A 22,677-nucleotide genomic window follows, 5' to 3' on the forward strand; every position below is an offset into this window, starting at 1 on the left:
AAAACTTGAGTTGCATCAAATTTAATTTTATTAATTATTTCTTAAATACCAATTTTACATTTCCAAAAAAAAAGAGGCAAGTCATTATTTTTTCAAACGCGGGGAATTTACAATTGATACATCGGATCGTTAATGGTGGCGGTAAATTCAATCAACTTGTTGTCATTAAAATGTGACAACTATTTATTTTAGTGGGTAGATGTCAACTTATCATCAGTTTTGACTACCACAATGCATGTAAATTATTTGATAATTCCATTAAAATAATAATAATTAATTATAAAAAGTTAAACTAGTTCCTAGGTTATAAAAATGTAAACAATTACGTAACATCTTTAAAAAGAAAAGGGGGAAAAAAATAGAGAAAAAATAGAATAACATCAAGTTCAATTTTATTAATTACTTAAAAATCCAATTTTTTAAAATTATTACATTTTCCAGAGCACACAAGTAATTATTGTTGTTGTTCAATTTACAGTGATATTCACAAAAATTATTGTTCAATAATTTTATATTTTTCAACGCAGGAACTTTAAAATCATCTAAATCAATTACAATTTTTTCGCTTCCAATTAAATCTTGGATCCATAATTTTTTCTCAAAACCTTTTACATGAATATATTTGTAATTATAAGTGACATGTTCAATTGTTTCTTTTAGCTTTAAATATTGCGTTTTTCCAGCATCCCAGGTGATTCCATGATGATTATATGTTACCCAGGTATTTAAGCGTTGACACAGATTTGATAATAATGTCCAATCACAAGGTGGTTTAAATAACGTACATGACATTTCTTCAACACCATCAATTTTATGTTGGACTGTAATTGAAGCAAGTTCTTTTACAATAAACTGATTGTGTGAGCCTTTAAATCCTTGCACATTTATTATGATTTCCATTTTGATAGCTCATATCTCGACAACAGACAATGAATCACTAAATAATTAAAAAATTCAGCACAGCTATTTGTTATTATCCCCCACCACACTTTTTTTAAATTAATTATATTTTAATTTCATTGGTTAATTTTAAGACTGCGCAGTAGAAAGTTCCAGAAAATTTATTTTTAGACTGATGACTCATTCGTCTGCAGGAAAAAACATGTTTTCTTTGTTTGATTTTATAACTGCGCAGTAGAAAGTTCGAGAAGATCTATTTTTAGACTGATGACTCATCCATGTGCAGGAAAAAACGTGTTTTCTTTGTTTGATTTTATAACTGCGCAGTAGAAAGTTCGAGAAGATCTATTTTTAGACTGATGACTCATCCATGTGCAGGAAAAAACTTGTTTTCTTTGTTTGATTTTATAACTGCGCAGCAGATGACGTCATACCATTTGTCGCGCCATCTAGCGTTTTAGGTTATGTTGACACGTTATTCTAAGGGATTTCACTACTTTTTGTTTGGTGATGTTGGCACTTTTGGGGCGACATCTATTTTTTACGGCGTCATTTATGACGTCACAGGTTGTTCTGGAACTTTCTACTGCGCAGTTGATGAGCCGTTTCCCACCTATAAAAAGAGGTGCGTGAGACCATACTCCACAAGAAAGAAGTACGAGTCTCTGAATGAAGTACGAATCTCTGCTCAAATATTCTCTGACATTTACTGTGTTAAAGTTTTTGTGAAGTTCTCTGTAAAGTTCTCTACGGTTTTTTAAATAATTTTTTTTACAAAAAATTATAAACAATTTTTAGTTTAAGTAAAGTGCATAGGCATTATTTTTAGTGCAACTGACACTTATTAGTTTTAATTTTGTGCAACTGACACTTATAAGTTTTAATTTTTGTGCAACTGACACTTATTAGTTTTTAATTTTTTGTGCAATTGACACTTATTAGTTTTTAATTTTTTGTGCAACTGACACTTATTAGTTTTTAATTTTTTGTGCAATTGACACTTATTAGTTTTTAATTTTTTGTGCAACTGACACTTATTAGTTTTTAATTTTTGTGCAACTGACACTCATTAATAGTTTTTAGTGCAAAAGACACATTTTTTTTCTGTGAACAATTGATAAAAACATTATTTGAAAAATGGCGCGATTAGTTGATGCACTTCACGGTTTGGTGAATTCTGTTGCACAATCATACAATGATTTACAGTTAGAGTCAGTGAATGAAGAACATTGTCAGAGGTGCTATCAGGTGTGTGTTGAGACAATTGAATATTTCAAGACTATTTTGGCAGATCCACAATCGAGTGTTCAAATTAAGAGAAGCGTTCAAGCAAGTATAGTGCTTTTGTGCTGGTATGGCGATAAATTTGCTCAACTCAGCGGCCTGGCTATAGGTGGTGATTTGAGAATGCGTCATCGACTCATCAAATGGCAAGATCTCGATAACGCTTTCTCGAACAACATTCGAACTCGATGTGTCACAAATCTGGCTCACACAGACTTGAGAGAATTTTTGAATGATTCTCGAGAATTAGTTTTCGAAAAAATCCAAGAAATGTTGGGTGATGTTGCTGGGGTGAAAATCAACGTCGAACTTGTATGTAAATTTCGAAATGAAAAAATTAATGACGTCGTTGATGAAACTAAATCATTCAACACTACAAGTCGGGAAATTACACCCACAACATCTCTCGCTGATTGGTATGCTGACCATGTCAACGAGAACCTATTAAAAAAGGTTGAAGAGTTCAATCAAAAGGACTCGGGGTGGAGATTACTTGAGATCCATAGCTTGGTTATCACGATGTCCAGATATACACCTCTACAAGCTGGAGCATCTACTTTTGTCAGACTACCCAGGGACATTCAACTCAAACGTGCAGTCTTAAACATCAAGAACCACGACGAGTACTGCTTTTTCTGGTGTGTTGTGGCGGCAACACACAAAGCTCACACCGGACATCCGGAGAGGACAACATCGTACCCTCATTACAGCAGCGTACTCAAGTATGAAGGTATTGATTTTCCAATCACCCCCAAAGATATTCCGAAATTTGAAAATTTAAATAATTTGTCAATTAATGTATACGGTATTGAGTCAGAATTTAACGGTTTCGGGGATGAAAAAAGTACTATAATACCATTATATTTAAGTGAAAATTGTAAGTCTGATGTAAGGAAAATTCATCTTCTAATGGTGCAGGCAAACGTAAATTTAAATATGTCTAATGAAAATGATTATAAAAATTATAAGCCTGTTTATCATTTTGCCTTAATTAAAAATCTATCGCGATTAGTTAAAAATCAAATTTCTAAGGCGCATTGTAAATTATATTTCTGCGTTAGATGTTTAAATCACTTTAAAACAGAAACATCTTTCAATAGTCACAATGATGACTGTTTCAAATTAAATAAAGTCCGTATGAAATTTCCTATTAATGAAAACAAAATATTAAAATTTAAAAATTATCGTAATAAAGATCCGGTACCATTTGTTGTCTACGCAGACTTAGAGTGTACACTAGAGCCTCAAGGGGATGATGATGAAATTCAAAAACATGTTCCACACAGCATTGCATTTTATCGTCACTGTAATTATGACAATAATTTGTCAAAATTTGAAATTAATCGATCATCTGAGTGTGTAAAGTGGTTTGTCAATGAACTTGGAAATTTTGCACTTGAAGTTGAGCAGTATTTAAAAAATCCTATACCTATGAAACCACTTGACAAACAACAACAAAAGAGTCATGATCGGTCAACTGTTTGTCATATTTGCGAAAAAACAATAGCCTCTGATAAAGAGAAATGCTATGATCATTGCCATTTTACGGGTAACTATCGCGGACCTGCACACATTTCATGCAATTTAAATTATCCGAAATCTCATGTAATACCGGTAGTATTTCACAATTTATCTGGGTATGATTCTCATTTTTTAATTAAATCATTAGCAACAGTTTTTGAAGGTAAAGTTACATTATTGCCAATTAATAAAGAGCGATATATCTCATTTACAAAGTCCATTAATAATATATCCGTATCTTTACGCTTTATAGATTCATTTAGATTCATGGCATCAAGTTTAGAAAAATTAGCATCTTATCTTGATGATGACAATAAACAAATCACCAAACTTCATTACCCAGATCCGGAAAAATTTCAATTAGTTACTCGCAAAGGTGTATTCCCGTATGAATACATTACAAACATTGATAAGCTTAATGACAAACAGTTGCCCGATCAAAACTCATTTTTTTCAAAATTATCCAATACTGGTATAACTGACGATAATTATGCATTTGCTCAACTTGTCTGGAATAAATTTAACATCAGTACATTAGGCGAGTACTCTGATCTATATCTCAAGACTGATGTACTACTCTTGGCCGATGTATTTGAAAATTTCAGACAAAGTTGTTTAAATAATTATAACTTAGACCCGCTGCACTATTATACAGCACCCGGATTAGCTTTTGATGCAATGCTGAAATACACAAATGTGGAACTAGAACTATTGACTGACCCCGAAATGGTACTTTTCATCGAGAAAGGTATACGAGGTGGAGTGTCTCAGTGTACTAATAGGTATGCGAAGGCCAACAATCGGTACATGGGTGATGAATTTGACGTTAAAAAATCCGAGTCATACTTGATGTATTTTGACGTCAATAATTTGTATGGCGCGGCAATGAGTATGCCACTACCTAAAGGCTCATTTGAGTGGGTAGATGAAAATGATTTAATTAATGTAAATAACTTCGTAAATACCAATGACACTGTAGGATATATTTTAGAAGTAGACTTGCACTATCCACAAGAGCTACATGAGCTACACAAAGATTTACCATTGTGCCCTGAGCACTTTTTACCACCGGGTAGCAAGTCTACTAAATTATGTACAACACTGTATGATAAGAATAAATATATAATTCATTGTGAAAATTTAAAACAATGTTTAGATTTAGGAATGCAGTTGAAAAAAATTCATCGCGTACTCAAATTTGAGCAATCCCCATGGCTAAAGACATACATCGACAAGAATACAGACTGTAGGAAGGCTGCCCAAAATGAGTTTGAGAAGAATTTTTTCAAACTCATGAATAACGCAGTCTTCGGTAAGACTATGGAAAATGTTAGGAAACACAAAGATGTTAAATTAGTTACTAGATGGTCTGGTCGATACGGTGCATCAGACTTCATTAGCAAACCTAACTTCCATAGTCTTACTATCTTTGACAAAGACATGGTTATAGTGGAAATGGAAACAACCCAGGTATATTTTGACAAACCTATTTACACTGGGTTCGCGATTTTAGATTTATCAAAAATATTTATCTATGATTTCCACTATAACTATGTCAAATAGAACTTCACAAACCAACAATCTAAGTTGATGTACACGGACACTGACAGTTTAATTTACCACTTCACAGTACCAGACATCTACGAAATCATGAAACGTGATATTTCAAAATTTGATACGTCGGACTACCCGCCTCAAAACTCGTCCAATATGCCGCTTGCCAACAAGAAGGTCCCAGGTCTGATGAAAGATGAGAATAATGCCAAAATTATGACTCATTTCAACGGACTAAGGGCCAAGCTATATGCATACAAAATTTTAAATGATGATGAAACGAAAAAACGAACAAAGGGGATCAAAGGTCCAACGTTGCGAACTATCACGTTTGATGATTTCGATAGATGTCTTCACGATCACATTAACTTGACAAAAAAACAGTACTTAATTGAAAGTTCCAAACACAACGTGACGACAGTAGCACAGTACAAAATTGCCTTAAGCTGGACAGATGATAAACGACAACTTTTGGACAACTCAACTGACACATTGCCATGGGGATTCAAATCAAATGATGATAACGATGAAAATGTTATAGCTATTAAAAAAAGAAAACTTTTGTAAAAAAAAAAAAAAAAAAAAAAGTATGTAAAAAAAAAATTAGTTTTTTTAAGTATATAAAAAAAGTATGTAAAAATTAGTTTTAAGGATATGTGTGTGTAAATAAAATGAATAAAACATTTATATACAAATGAAAAAAATTGTTTTTTTATTTTATAGATATAAGTGTATTTTTAAAAGTTTATTTACAGATCAGATTTTTCAATCCAGCTGTTGTGGGAGCTATCGAAGCCAAGCCACTTTACGTACAATTTATTTCCGCGTTTTTTTATAATTTTCTCCACTAGATATACATCTGGATATTTGACTTTGCTGAATACTTCTGCATAAAATCCACCTTTAATTGGCTTATCCTGATAGTCTACAAGCTTATACGTTGTTGGATTTGTTTTCTGTACTGTCTTAATTGTAAAAATTTCAGTCGTCCAGTTGGGTGTGTAACCTTACTCAAACACATGTTTGTACTTGCTGATTCGAACTTTGTCTCCGACTTTGAATTTATTTTTTCGTGCTTGTTGCTGAGCTTGAAGAGGTTTGTATATTCTTTCCAGCAGTTCTTTTTCATTAGCAACAGTTACATCAGCAGGTTTCATTTTAATTGTCCGATGTTTGGTATTATTGTAAGTATCCAATAAGTCTTCTAGTATATCAATCCATTTATAAGTACCACGTGCAGAGAATTCACGCCACATTTTATTTTTAAGTGTCCTATTAAATCGTTCACATATGGATGCCTTCAAGTTGCTGAATGTCGAGTACATATTGATGTTTTTACATTGCATGAGTTCTTGAAATTCTTTATTATAAAATTCTTTGCCTTGGTCAACGTGCAGATTTTTTGGAACACGACCTAGTTGAAATATAGATTTCATTGCACTGGTGACGTCACTGCCACTTTTACTCTTAATCGGTACAGCCCAAGCATACTTTGAAAAAATATCTATGACAGTTAGCAGATATTTATTTCCTTTGTTTACTGTTGCGTAAGGAATCATTTCAACTAAGTCAGCTTGCCAAGTTTCATCAAGTGCTCGTATGTCAACAAGACGACGTTGATAATTTCTGCGTGCTGGTCTGTGCAACTCATACGTTATTACTGATTTTTTGTCCTCCATTGTTAACAAAAATTCTAGCTTCCAATTCGTTTATTCGCTGTGTATTTCTACTGATTAAGTCTTTTTGTAACTTTATACGTTTTATTTTAACTTTTAGTTCTTGATTTTCTTTTTTTAATAGCTTTACAGCAGAGTCGAGTGTTACCACTTGAGAGTGTAAATGTGAAATGATCTCAGACTGTTCATTCCTTATACTATCATACATTAAAGACAGCTCGTGATATACAAGATCACGTGTAAATTTTACAGTTGCTGCATCGCTATCTTCAGCAGGTTTGCCAACATGACACAGTCTCTTGCGCTCAACATCATACTGTCCGTCAACAGTTACTTGAAATCCTCGTCCAGGTGGTCCTGGCGGTCCACTGATTACAGCACCAGTTGGTAGTGAACGTCCAAATATATCGATACTCGTTTTTTTTTGCTCTTTTCACTTCAACAGTCAGCAAATAAATGGCATAGATTTGACACAGCAGATGCTAATAAATAATCCACGCTTCTCGTAGCTCTTCGATAATTGATATGATTTCATTGTTGTGACTTGGATTTCCAGCTGCTGGAGATGCCATGAGTAAACGCAGACGGTCAACTAGTTCATTTGGATCATCCCGGTAGACATAATCCATACGTGATTTTTTCTTTTTCGCAACCATAAAATTCGGTAATCCTTTACCTCTTGATAAGTTCGCATTTTTATCGAGAAAATCGGCAATATAATTATTATACTTGATTGTCAAGTCTTCATAAAAACTACCATCTGGTTTATAATTTTTTCTATGAGTATTTGTCATTTTAATAATATCGAGATATTTATTTTTATCATTCTGCGTGACTTTTGAATCATCCGGCGATTTTTTAAATAATAATTCCAATAAACCAGGAGTAACAGAGTAATTTTTATTTTTTATTCTAATCTCATTATCGTCAAAAGTTATTTCAGAATCACCAATATAAAAATCATTAAAACGTCGACGAATACCATATCTCATATCAATATCTTTACTTCTTCTGTACACTTTAGCTAAATATGATTTTATTTCACCACTCACTGGCTTAGAAGGAGTACTCGATGCAGCAGGAAATACTTTTGTTTCTTCCAGAGTTCCACTTCTATCTTCAGAAATAATACTATTATAATTACTAGCATCATCAAATTCTGTAGCATTATTCACCGTTGAATTATCATCTTTAAATTCTTCTTTGACTTCTTGCTTGATTTCTTGTTTAATTTTATGCTTAGACGACTTGACTAGACTCTGCAGAGGTGTAACAATAGGCTTAAACATTTCACCCATTACCTTCTCAGCTGTGTCTTTACCCAACTTGAGCATTCTGTGCTTTCGTCAGATAGCATCACTAGCCTGGGATATCTGATGTAAGACATCTCTCTGCTTTGAAAGCTCCTCGGTCTTCATGTTGATGGGTTAAAGTTCACTTAATCTCTGATGACTATTTATCAAGTACAACTTAATTTATACTAATAAAACAGTCAAATCCTTTTCTATATCTACCACTATTTAGTTCACTGTCTTTGTCAATGACGACAAAACCATATTTACCATCAACATCATTCCAACATGCTGAACACAAATCTTTGAATAAATTGTATGACATGTCAGTATTTACATGATCATCATACACATGCTTCAAGTTCATTCCATCTTGTCGAAAGAGAACTATAAAATTTGCATTGTCGCGTATCAAATGCTTAGGAATACGTGTATAAGTCTGACAGAGATAAAAACTGTCAATATCTTTATGTCGACCCATACAAAAGTATGCTCTGATATGATCTTGTTTTTCACAAGCGACATCATCAAATATCATCAATGAGTTTGGTTTTGCATCTTCAGGTTTCAGTACTTTTTCGTGCTCGTTGAATGTAAAAAATTCAATACCTTCAATTGGTTTAAGTAGTGATTCTGAAAATTTATATTTCGGTTGGTTCAGAGATTTTGAGTAGAGATAAATATTATCAAATCTCAAGCCATTGGGGTGTATGATGAGTGAGAGTAGAGCATTTGTTTTTCCACAATTTGATGGACCACAAAATATAGCGCGTACACTGTTTGGCAATAAAGCGCCGTGTCTCTTAACTTTTTTCACTCCGGTACCTTGAACAATTCGATCAAAATTTATTACTGGTAACTTGGCCGCTTGACTTTTAAACTCCATGTTGCCAGTTTGCGATCACAACAACAACTCACTCAGCGAGCTATAAGTACCAGGTTTTATATCATTTTAAGTCAGTCATAATGCTGCTACTATGGAGAGCACATGTGTAAAGACCAGCGGTAAAGGTTTTATAAACAGTCTAATTAATAAGCTACCAGTTGAACTACACATACCTGGATACCAGAACTGTGGACGAGGTACAAAGCTAGCCAAAAGATTAGCTCGTGGTGATCCCGGAATTAATCCTCTGGACGTTGCGTGTAAAGAACACGATATCGCATACTCGTTTAATCGCGAAAATTTGGCAGCACGTCACGAGGCTGATCAAATACTTGCTGAGAAGGCGTGGCAACGTTATCAAGCAAAAGACGCTGGTATTGGTGAAAAAGCTGCTGCGTGAAGTGTAAATAAAATCATGAAGATGAAAAAAAGATTCGGAATGGGTTTGAAGAAGAGAACAGCTGGCAAGAAAAAAAGCCTAGTAAAGAGAAAGCCTACTAAGAAAAAAACTGGCAAGAGAAAGACTAGCAAGAGGAAGACTAGCAAGAAAAACACTAGTGTAAAGAAACAAGTAGCTCTAAGACAAGTTGTCACAGCTGCCAAAAATTCCATGACTCCTGGAAGTGATCCAATTAAAACGGCATTGAAAGGAGCTCGTCAGGCTGTTAAAAAATCTGGTGGGAAAAAAAATATTCGGCTGCCACGAATTCTACCGGTTCCATCCAAAGTTGGTGGTGTACTACCATTTTTAATACCACTTTTTGCCGGCCTGAGTGCAACAGGAGCTTTGGCTGGGGGTGCTGCTGGTATAGCGAAAGCTGTAAATGATGCAAGTGCTGCTAAAAATCGATTGGAAGAGAGCAAACGTCATAATTTGAAAATGGAGCAAATATCTATGGGTAAAGGTTTATACTTGAGACCTTACAGACGTGGTATGGGTTTATTTTTGAGACCATATCCAGTAGGCAGAGGATGCAAGTCAAAAAACAAGTAGAGCTACCACATCGACCACTTACAAACATCGACTTACTGAAATACGCTAAAGCTCTAAAAATTCCAAACTTTCGCGGTGTTTTTATGAGGAATGATTTACCTAAAACTGGTCCGAGAAAAAACGAATCAGCTATTATTAATCTTGATGATAAATTCGGACCTGGTACTCATTGGGTTGCATACAAGAAAAATAATAATAAAGTTATTTATTTTGACAGTTTTGGTAATTTACAACCACCGCAAGATCTTATGGAGTATCTCGATGTTGGTAGCGTGAAATATAATCACAGAAGATATCAGGATTTTGATACAATTATATGCGGACACTTATGTCTCAAATTTCTCACAGGACAACTATAAATTGATGTGACTTTGTGTACAACACATCAGTCATGGCTGAGTCATTTACATTAACACTGACAGGATCCACATCCGTGTTGGAGGCCAATTATTTCCCTCCAATTGAATTATCACCAAATAAAAATTATGTTCTTGGACTTGTAGAGTTATTAACATTCAATTCAATACCCAATATTGATGGTGGTGCTAATAAATTCTATGTCTCTTATCCTGTGGATAATATTGATATCGAAAAAATCGACACAAATGATAAAAATAATGTTGATGAGAAAAAAATAGTCAAGAAAAAAAGAGCTAAAAGGAATGTTGCAGTAATTACAAAGTTTGATGACAATGTCTCAGTAACTGACGATAATAATAATAATACAATGAGTGAAAATATAGAAGCTGGAAAATATGAAACTGTTGAAGAGAGAGTCTTGACAATACCAACAGGAAGTTTCGAAATCACTGACATTGAAAAATACATTCAAAAGAAATTACAAAGACTCAGCATCAGCATAAGAACCAATAATAATGAATTGCGAAGTGAAGTTAAGTGTGATCAATTTGTGAATTTTACACCTCAAGATTCTATTGGTGGACTACTGGGATTTGCAAATCGAAAGCTAGCACCACATAAAACTCACTCATCAGATTTACCAGTGAAGATATTAAAACTCAATGCTCTGAGGGTTGAGTGCAACATCACATCAGGTGATATAAATGAGCACAAAGTTCACACTATTCATGAATTTTTTCCAAGTGTACCACCAGGATATAAGATTGTTGAATTGCCATCTCACGTCATTTATCTGCCGATCACCGTACAAGCAATAGAAAATCTCAGACTAAGAATTGTCGATCAAGACGGAAAACTGGTTTCTTTCGGAGGAGAGACGATAACTATAAGACTGCATATAAAGTCTATAAAATAATTGGTATCGTGTATGAGACAAAAAGTGGTGCTGGGTATAAAACGACAGCAACATGGTCGAGCAACATCAGTCGCCGAGTACCTCACAAGATGTTAACACATCAGAACGCTCAGTTTTTACAGAGCCTAGGACTAAAATTACGTGGAAAATTAAGAAAATAAAAATTTATTTTTGTTGTTTGACGTGTACACGACCATGGCGGCAGAAATCTTAAATATTTAACGACAAATCATTTTTGATGAGTCGATTGCACACTATGAAGCACATGCTCATCTCCCGTATGCTTCATCAACATTCAACAACAGCGATGAAATAAGAATTGCTGTTCAACATCAAGATTTATGTCTACTTCCAAGTAAAAGTACACTGCATGTGTACGGAAAATTCACAAATTCTGATGGTACAGCTGTAAGTGCAACTACTCACATGGTAAACATGACAGTATGTCATATGTTTGAAGAAATACGCTACGAGCTCAATGGTGTTGAGATTAATCGTAACAAAAATATTGGCATCACAAGTCTCATGAAAGGATACACATTATTGAGTCCTGCTCAACAAAATACACTCGAGAACTCAGGCTGGATTATGGATGAAGCTGTTAACAAATTACACAAATACAATGGCTACTTTGATGTATCTATAACACTGAGTCTTTTGCTTGGATTTGCTGAAGATTACCATAAAGTTGTCATTAATGCAAAGCATGAATTAATATTAATAAGTTCAAATGCTGATTTGAATGCCTACGTTGTGGCCACACCTGCTGCTGGAGCTCATGCTGAAGCTGTTAAAATTACGCTGCAAAAAATCGAGTGGATTGTACCATATGTAACTATGGCTGATAAACAAAAAATTGAAGCTTTGAATTATATCACAAGTGATCCAGCTATCTCAATCAGTTTCCGTGCTTGGGAGCTGTACGAGTATCCTCTATTGCCAAATACTTCAAAGCACATTTGGGCAGTAAAAACTTCTACGCAGCTTGAGAAACCACGTTTTGTGATACTTGGATTTCAAACAGCAAGAAAAAATGACGCAACTAAAAATGCCAGCGTATTTGATCATTGCAACATCCGAGATATAAAATTATTTTTAATCTCTCAGAGTTATCCTTATGGAAATTTAAACCTCAACATTGCAAACAATCAATATGCTCTGTTGTACGACATGTACATAAATTTTCAAATTTCATACTACAACAATGAACCTGAGCCACTGCTAACGAAGAAGAAATTTTTGGAACAAGCGCCGCTGTACGTTATCGATTGCTCGAAACAAAACGAATCGATAAAATCTGGACCAGTGGACATTCGTCTGGAATTTGAATCCGCAAATCAATTCCCTGCGCAGACATCAGCTTATTGTGTCATTATACATGATCGCATAGTCGAGTATAATCCTATAAGCAGCATCGTACGAAAACTAATATGAAGACTGTTAAATTTAATCCAACGCCCACCATACATTACATGTATGTATGGAGATTTGCACACGAGCAAGCAAGAAGAGGCGAATGGGAACAAGCAGCAAGACATCGCGAACGATTTAAACAAAGAATTAATAAATTAAATATAATTATTGAACCTGTATTAATTAATAAACTTGCATTTATAAATAAATAAACTTTTTTTATATTGATATATAGTGTTTTTTATTACTTATAACCTAAAATATACATTTAAGTCTTACATAACCTTAAATACATAATAAACTATAGATATTTTTCTTAACCTAAAATATACATTTTAGTCTGACATAAACTATAGTCTTTATTCTTAACCTAAAACTATACATTTTAGTCGTACATAACCTCAAATACATAATAAACTATAGATATTGTTTTTAAACTAAGAAAATGTACTGCAGTTAGAGCAATCTTTTTTAAATGGATATGCAAAGCTATCGGGGATATCATCGTTGAATGTATAATGATCCCGACACCTTTGATAGCCCATTAATTTTTCATTATTTTTTAATTCTTCTGTTAGTTTGTGCCAAGCGAAATCGATTTGCTGGGCTGCATTTTCAAGGATAAATGTATCATCAAGACATGCGATATCTCGATCATCAATACACAGTTAATTCTTCAATTGATTGAAGATCTGAACTGATTTCTCATAGGTTAGTTGAATTCCATAAAAATGCCAGAACCATCTCTTGAACTCTTGGACATTTTGAAATGCGCATGAAGTATCCAATTTCTTCAAATGATAAGCATAATATGGACATTGATGTTTCAAGAAATCATTTTTTTGATAGAGTGAGAAAAACCTCTTTTTTCCAAGTCAATAATTGGAACAGCAGTGTCAATTAGATCTCCAAGCCATTTTTTCTTCCATTCACTTTGTACGTAAAAGTATCGTGCATGTTTGACCATAATTTCAAAAATTTCTTTCAATAATTCATATGGTTGCAAACCAGCTATCCATGATATTGAATGTTGATGTCCACAGTGATCAATACTTTTCTGCATTACAGCAACGTCAACTTGATCCAAAGGTGGTTCAAACAACCAATGTTCACATCGTGCAAGTCCATATGTACCCACTTTATCATAAATATCAGTAGCGCAAAGTTCTTTCACCACACATTCGCCATCAGGCATCTCAAAACCCACAAAATCAATTATGAGGTCCATGCTGTTTGTTAGCATTAAATAATAGCTTGGTTAACATGAACGTAGTTTTATGGCAAGCCTGTTCGTACTCACGGCGATCTTTGAAGCTGAGTAATAATTTCTTCCAATGCTTTACTTGTACATCGATTTCGTTCTTTTGTTCTTCGTTATGACGATCAAAGTCATTAACGTTGTCGTCGTCCATTACATCCTCGAAGTCGATCTGCGCATCATGAAAACATACATCCGTACACACATGGGGTCTGGAAAAGAAGTTTAATTAATTAGTTATTATAATTAAAAGACTATAAAACAAGTTATTAAAAAAATTATTACTACATACCTTGACGAACGACTCATCGTGATTATTTATTTGCCATACGCTTTTCTAGTTTTACCAACTTTTCAGTAGTTTTTATTAATCATCTGGACAAAATTCTCCTATCGTGGCAGCTTATACACGATGATTCTAATCGAACACTGTGAATTATTTCCGTGTTTTTCGCGAACGCAATTATATCGTCAATAAATTTACCGATAGACTCAGGAGGAGGCACGTCGCCAAAAAACCCTTCAATGAGATCTTCAAAACTTTCCGCAAAAGGGTAATTATTACGAAGAAAAGTCTTTTCACTTTCAGTTAATTCAGCCATAAATACAAGGTCTGGCACGCAAACTGTTCACTGCAACTCTTCTCAGCGTAGACTGACTGGATGCGAGCTCTCGAGCTCAGCGCTCAGACCAGGATCCCCCCACCCCAAACCATAAAACAAGTTCATACTTGTCGAATGACGTCACAAACAAAGGAAAACGAGTTCAAACCTGTTAGATGACGTCATAAACAAAGGAAAAACGAGTCCAGGCCTGTTAGATGATGCAATATTCGAGAGAAGAGTGGGGGGAACTAAACCAATGGCGTGCACTTCGCAAGCTTCTCGCATGTACCCTTAAACACCCCAGTTTCAATGTATAAAACCGGATGGGTGTGTAAATGTACTTTGTGATGACGCTCAAGGCTGATAGACTGGAAATCGTCAGCCTTGATCGCCATCACGAAGTCTTTTTTGTTTCAAAATTTCCCGCTCAGTACAGACTTTAAGCGACATCTAGTCGAAAACGAGCTCAATTTAATCGGCAGAGCTATATTATGAGCTCGAAATGGCCTCCATAAAGCTCAAACAGTGCCTGAAAATGAGCTCAAGAATGATTTACAGTGGGTAAAATAGAGCTTACCGACTGCTAATACGAGCTTACCATCTGACAAACCAGAGTTTACCGACTGCCAATCTAAGGACAGCCGGTAAAACAGGCCTTACCAGCCACCAGTATGTTCAACGACCGCCGACAGGTTACCATCCATCGGTAACTTAGCATGGACTAGAACCCACAATCTGTTTTATCGGGGGGGGGGGGGCCCTTGCTATACTACTGAAAATTTTCAAAAATTCGAAACGTTATTGGTTTCAGTCCGATTTTCTAAAATCGAATTTCTATCAAATCTTGACGTTTTGAGGTTCTAGGAAGCTATTCTGACTAATTTCAAGATGATAAACTGATTTTGATCTCCAAGGTAGCATTTGACGCGGCTTGTTAAATACTATAAGCTGTGAAAATGTGAGCTTAATCGGTAGGGTGCGTTCGGAGATATTTCAAAAATAAAATTTTTTCAAAAGTGTTTTTTTTATTTTTATAACTTTCAAAATCGGTTCATTCGTTCAAGAAAAACCGTTAACGAAAGAAATGAAAAAAAATATTTTTTAGTTTTTTTGAGATTTCTCAAAAACGACTTAATAAATCAATTCCAAATTTGATTAGCTTTAGAATTTGATAAAACGCGTCGATTATCACCTTAACTGTCTTAATCGGTTAATTTGTTTGAGCGATATCGTGGAAGAAATAAATAGTAAAAAACGTTTTTTTTCGAAAACAACGACACGAAAATATTTTCGAGCTCGAAGAGCTTGAAAACGTATTCACAACAATTTTTTCGAGCTCAACGAGCTTAAAAACAGCGGGAAGTTTTGGGGCTGGCCCGCAGGGTCAACTGATAATCTGTTTTTTTTTTAAAGCTGTACATTAAAATGGTTATAACTATAATATGATGTAGAATTTTAAAATACTTTGTCAGAGAAAATTTGTAGGAAATAATATTTTCTACAAAAAAGGTTCTAAAGTAAAAGCCCCTATACCCGCTCACTTTTCATTGGTGTGATATTGAATCACTCAATATAAATTATTAAATAAAATGAAAAACCATATTTTTTTTTTATAGTTATTTGTTGAAGTTTCGAATATTAGAATAAAATATAAGTATCAAGAATAATTTTGATGATTAATTAATATTAATTTTTTAAATAAGATCCTTAAGTGTACCCATAGTCGCTCACTAAAAGTTGCGATGTACTATTACTCGATCAACACATGGCCCTATAGTCGCTCAAAGACAATATCAATCAAAATATGATCAATTTATTAATTTGGAAAATAATTTTGAAATTCTATTACTTTATTCTTTCATAATATAAAATTTCATGAATTTTAAAAATGTATTAAATAAGATATAGTTATAACAATTCTTAACAAATTTGACGTAACCTCAATTTAATCTAACGAATGAACGTTAAAGTAAAAAATGCCCGGCTGAGCGCAATTTTGAAAACAGTCATTCAATTTAAATTTATAATCTATTATAAAATAATTTGACACATGATATTTTAATATATTTGGATTGACAAATAGTTATTTATCAATAATAATATTTTTAGTTGTAATTTTTTTTTTATAGAAATTATAGAAAAAAAGCCTTAAACAGTCAAAGTGAGCGACTAATAGTACTGAGCGAGTATGGGGACTTTTGCCTTATTACATTTTGTGATAAGTCTGATGATTTTGCCGGAAAAGTCAAAAAACCTCGAAATTTACTATAAATTTGAATTCAAGCTCGAATAACTTATGAACAGATGGGTTCATCAAAAAATTATAAGAGACCTTTTTTGTAAAGCGTGAAATCTCCAATATAAATGTATCCTGTAATTGTTTGTAGGACAAGCCATTACCGAGGTATAAAATTCTGAAATTTTTTCTTCTCATGTTATTTATATGGAAAACAGAAAATCGCAATCAGGGAGTACTTAATATTAATATGGAGTGCTCAAATTTTGACAAGCGTCTTTTTTATCCTGCTGAAACTTTTGAGTGTGTCTTTAATAAAAAAAAGTAGTCGATATTTTGAGTCACTCTAATATATATATATATATATATATATTAGGGTGATGCAAAAATAGCAAGTTTTTATTTTCTTCTCGAAAACAAGTTAAAAAGTTTAATTTAGATATAAAAAGATGCCTGTGAAAATGAGAGCTCTTAATTTTAACTTTAAGAGGTTTCGCATTGCACTTTTCTATTTTCCATAAGAATAGCATGGAAAAATTTTTTTTTGCGTCTTCTAATTTTTATAACTAGCTAACAATGCATCATAGAAAAAATCAGCAGGCATGTTTTGGTAGGGAATTGAATGCTCTGCAAAAAAGTCCCTTATCATTTTTCGATAAATCTATTTGTTCAAAAGTTATTGGAGCTCGAAGTCAAGTTAGAGTAAATTTCGAGATTTTACTTTTCCGGCGAAACTATCAGACTTATCACAAAATATTATAGTAACTTTATTGTAGACATTTTTATTTTCTACAAATTATTACCTACAAAGTTTTTTCGAATTTTGCATTGTTTTCTAGTTATTTTCGTTTTAATGTCAAGCTTATAAAAAAATAAGTCTGATCCGTAAGTTTGCAAGTTGGCGATGAGCTTTATTTCAATGAATTTCAATGATGATAATAATAAACAGAAGATTCTAGAATAATTTTGGAGTATAGATTTTTATAAACAGTTAAATTTAAATCATATTCGATAAATTTGGTAGTCATCCTCGGGCTGTCAGGTAGTTACTGTAGGTTGCTCGATTTCTTTAAACCGATAATAAAAATGAATCCATGCAACACATATTCGATCAAGTAATTTTAATATGTACTGATAAAAATTGTGTGGAAAATATTTATAATTGTTTAGTTTAATTTGATTTATTTAAACAATATAATTTCATGAGAAGGTTAGTTAACCTTCGTGAGTTTTATTAATAAGCAATGTATTATTATAATAATACATTGCTTATTAATAAAACTCACGAAGGTTAACTAACTTTCTCATGAAATTATATTGTTTATAAGATTATATTGTATATAAGATTATAATCTTATATACATTAAGTTACAAATCCATACTTGGATTTAACTAGCAACCACGAATGATGTTTATAAATATGTAATTTTTAGATATTATACAGTGATTTTACTGGCACACATTCATACTGTAATTTCTCACGTAATTCATAACTAAAATTATGAAAGTTAAACGTAGCTTTAAATACTTCAATAATAAAGAAAAAGTTTTCGTAATTATGAAGAATAATAAAAATTTTTCCAATTTCCATTTCATGGTGGTCATTTTCTTGACGAACTAATATCGCTTCTTGTTTCTCGTAAATTAAACCATTAAATTTTACTTTGTTACTTTCATACCAGGTTTTTGTTAAATTTATATTTCTCACGATTTGTTGAATAATATTGAATCAAGTTTTATATTGAACTTCGAAGATTCAAAACATTGAAAATAATTAGTAAACAAGCGTTCTTAAAATGTTTAATCGCGATTATGTTCAATAAAATTTATATATTGAGGTAGAACTCAATGTAAGTGATTGAAGTGAAGATTAAAATGAGTTTTAACGCACCAGAGTGTTAATATATAAAATATTCGAGAAAAACTTCGGATTCGATGTTTTTCAATTTTTGTTGTTGATAATATTATTTAAACTGAAGAATGAATTGCATTGCATTATGCGGTGATCGTGTAACACCTTAAAGATAAAGATTGAGTATGATTTAGAACACATTTTAGTACATTCTATTATGATTTATTTGGGAAAAATGGTAAAAACGTTATTTTTTCAACTTTTTGACGCCGATATCTTCTGAACTGATCAATCGATTTTGATGCTCAATGTGATCATAGGTGAGGTTTATTAAGTTCTAGAGCTGATGAAATTTTGAAGTAGATTGTTCAAGTCGTTTCTGAGAAATTAAAAAAAAAGTCAGAATTTTTTTTTTGTAATTCTCCAATATCTTCGAGAAAGGATTACTTGAACAAAGGAATTTGTGTTCTTGAAAATGTTTTTTTTTTAATGAAGCTTATATTTTATATTTGATAAAAAAACAGAAAAATTTCAATTTAGAAGCTAATTTCTTTATTGAATAAATAACTGTCTCAATTCAAAAGTAAAATTATTCAGCATGAAAAACTTTTGTATTTGTTCAGAAATACTTCAGACTTATCTCAAGTATTTTTGCACACCTCGAACGCGAAGCGAGAGGTAGTGCTTTACTGTCGTCAAATTTTGAAAAATGAGTTTCGGTCAACTTCTATTATGTCCACTAATTTTATGTAGCACTTATTAAAAAAAAAAAGAATTACCAATAGCAAAAAAAAACTCCGATGAACAATTCTAACGTAATATTCGCTCTGAGTAAAGCCATGGTAGGGGAAATCAAATTGACTGAAGCGTTTGCAGTGGTTACTTTCGGAGTAACGGGAGGCTATGATTACTGAAATTGTAAGCAAGCACACGTGAAAGTATTTATTTTGTTATTATTTAATTATTTATTTTTCAATTTGATTTTTTCCTTAGTATCATATTTTGACTTTGATATGAATTTCGAACAACTTAACCTAAATGCTTACTGCAATCTTTTTTATTTTTTATCATTATACTTACTTATTGATGGTCCGTTTAGCTAAAAAACAAAACTGCAATTACTATAAAACTGTCACATATTTTTTACAACTTTTTTTTTACTATTATTTATAATATTTATTTATTTTTATGTTTCTTGCTATTGACATACGTATAAAAACATACTCTGACAGCCTCCCGTAGTTCATATTTTGTCTGGTGCTGCAGTCACACTCATAGCGAATAAGTTTTTTTTATTTAGACTATTATCAAACAAAAGTTAATTCAAAAAAATTTTACTTGGACGTCAGTTGGTCTGTACGTATGTGAGCACGATATCTCTCGATAAACTTGATAAATCACTTTATTTTTTTTTTATTATCTCCGGATTTTATTTCTTAGGTACCCTTTTGAATATCACTGTTTTAAACCGTCACGTTCATTAATAATTAAAGAAAAACTCAAAACTGATGGTTTTTAATTAATAAAAATTCGCCATGTTTTCTCCACAAATATATATATAGTTTTTAGTTCATCTAAATTGCACGCTTCGCAAGCGCTACTTTTTTTTTTTTTTTTTTTTATTCTTAGGGCCAGTTTTTCAAACCGGGTTTTTTTTACCCGGCTTAGATTATATTGCTAGTATACATTATACATTAATGATATATAGATATATCACCAATAATAATTTCAACCCCGATTATAAAAAACCCGATTAAAAAAAAACTGGCTCTTACAAACAGATGACTTTCAATGTGAACTAAAGTGGTGCAAGCTAGAAGTGGCTATTTTTTTTTTCTTTGCTATCTTTTTGGTCAAATATATATATACAGTTTTTCAATCTGAGATATTAATAATTCAGAATTAAATTAGTATTGCTAGTATGTCTATCTATATATTGTGAATAGATTCACTTAAGACTGAGCTGAATTTTATTTCGGATTTGAAAAATCTTGGATTGAAAAACTGTTCCTTCATCTCTAAAATCAAAGGCAGATAGGAGACCAGGTATTAATAACACGTAGTGTACTGGTCAATGATAGATTGATTAATCTCTATATATTCTTTTCCGTCCTTTTTTTTTTTTACAGATTCTGATAGATAACTCGAATCGCTTTCAGTATAATATTATGGTTCGGAATTTTTGATCAATTTGACGGCAAGTACATGCCGACTTCAGACATGTTAATATTTTCTGGACTATAATATGAATTTAAATATAATACAAATTGTTGGAAACTTTTTATACCCTCATAGCTATATTGGCTGAAAATTGACAGAAAGTTACGGTTAGAATTTGACGTCAAATTGAGTACAACTTGATTAAATTGCATTTTAATTCGGATAGTAAATTTACGTCAAATTGTTTAGCAAGTTGTATATAAATTGTCACAAACGGAAAATCCCAAAGTTGGCAGATATTTGACGACAAATTTAAGGAAACTTTTGTAGAGAAAACTTTTGCTAAGGAATTTGTGCTATTAGGGTATTTGTAGTTGGTTGTAGTATTTTTATAGGATATAATACTGCCGTGAGATGGTAACCTGCTATTTTACCTAACACTTAGCTATTGCGCAGGCGTGAATACGTGATGCTCAAGAATTAAGCTAAAACCGTCAAAACCGTTAAGACTTAATAAATCACAAAAAAGAAGAAAGCAAAATTTTTATTTTAAATAAATTTGTTAAAGTCCAAGAAGAAAATCCTAGTAAGTATTAACCATTATAAGAATATAAATTTTATCGTTATAAATAAATATTGGGGTTATGATGACAATAAAATATAAATTATATTTATTTGCTTCCTTTACTAGTTTGTAGGTTACAAACATGGAAATAGATGATGATGCTGCATTCTTGGAGGATCTGTTGAACAATGTTGATTTACAAGGAAATCGGAGAGCTCCAAAACCTCTTCCTGATCCTCCTAACGTCAATGTTGATCTCGACCCTAATGCCCCTGAATTTATTCCGGACAATGTCATTCAAAATCAACGAGCAGCTCATGTTGGTAATAATAATCACGTTGGTGGAAGACAAAACAACCTTCCTGCCCCTGCAAAACCTGAAATTATTGATAATAGAGGAGTTGATCATGAACAGCCACTGGATCGTGGTCAGCAAGTTGATGAACAGAGACGCCAACGTTTACACGCGATAATACAGCAATCTGAGAATCAAGCTGCTAGAGCACGCCAAGCGTACCTTAATTTGTACGGACAGTTTGATAATCCAGCCGGACATCAAGGTAGAGATCGTCATATCGCGAATTATGATAGGCAGCCCAAAGAACGCGCACAGAATCACCTAGAAAGAGACCAAGTACCAGATTATGAACGCCAAAACCGCAATTTCAATGGACCAAACAGAAATAATCTTGGACCACAACGAAACAGAGGGGGAAGATACCAACGAGAACGTGATGCGGCGTAAGTCCTAAATTTATAATCTAATTTAATTTATAATTCAATAGTTACAATATTTACAATTTTATATACTAGTTTCTTAAATATATATGTACAATTTTTTTTTATTATATACAGATACTGGAGAGGACGTTTTTTGCAAATCCGAAACCAGAGCAAAAGTGTCAAAAACTTTTTGTTCCATGACAAATATTAAATAGTATGCAAAGTTAAAAACTATCACTTAAAAAGCTAAAAACTATTTATTAAAAACTTAAAAACTATTAAATAAAAAAAATAAAATATTACTCTTAAGTTTCAGTATCATAATTATCTGCAATATTAAGTATATAACGCGTTGTAAAGAGTTATCTTAATATATAGTGGTTATAGGCTGTTAATACTCATAGTTATACTCCTGAGATTTTTATATTAAATATCATAATAATAAGATAACTAAGTATATTGTTATAGCTATGTAAGTTATT

General features: G+C 32.7%; 1 protein-coding gene across 1 annotated transcript; it reads left to right on the forward strand.

The window, feature by feature from the left end:
• Positions 1–11,818: 11,818 nt before the first annotated feature.
• Positions 11,819–12,817, forward strand: LOC128667532 (uncharacterized). The gene has a single exon (XM_053737902.1). It carries the CDS (start codon positions 11,819–11,821, stop codon positions 12,815–12,817), a length of 999 nt encoding a protein of 332 aa, XP_053593877.1.
• Positions 12,818–22,677: the final 9,860 nt, after the last annotated feature.

Source organism: Microplitis demolitor, chromosome 4, assembly GCF_026212275.2.
Source record: "Microplitis demolitor isolate Queensland-Clemson2020A chromosome 4, iyMicDemo2.1a, whole genome shotgun sequence".
Taxonomy (NCBI): domain Eukaryota; kingdom Metazoa; phylum Arthropoda; class Insecta; order Hymenoptera; family Braconidae; genus Microplitis; species Microplitis demolitor.

Bases quoted from the DNA above. Each gene is read 5' to 3' on its own strand.
- LOC128667532 (XM_053737902.1), top strand. From the start codon at position 11,819: ATGACAGTATGTCATATGTTTGAAGAAATACGCTACGAGCTCAATGGT.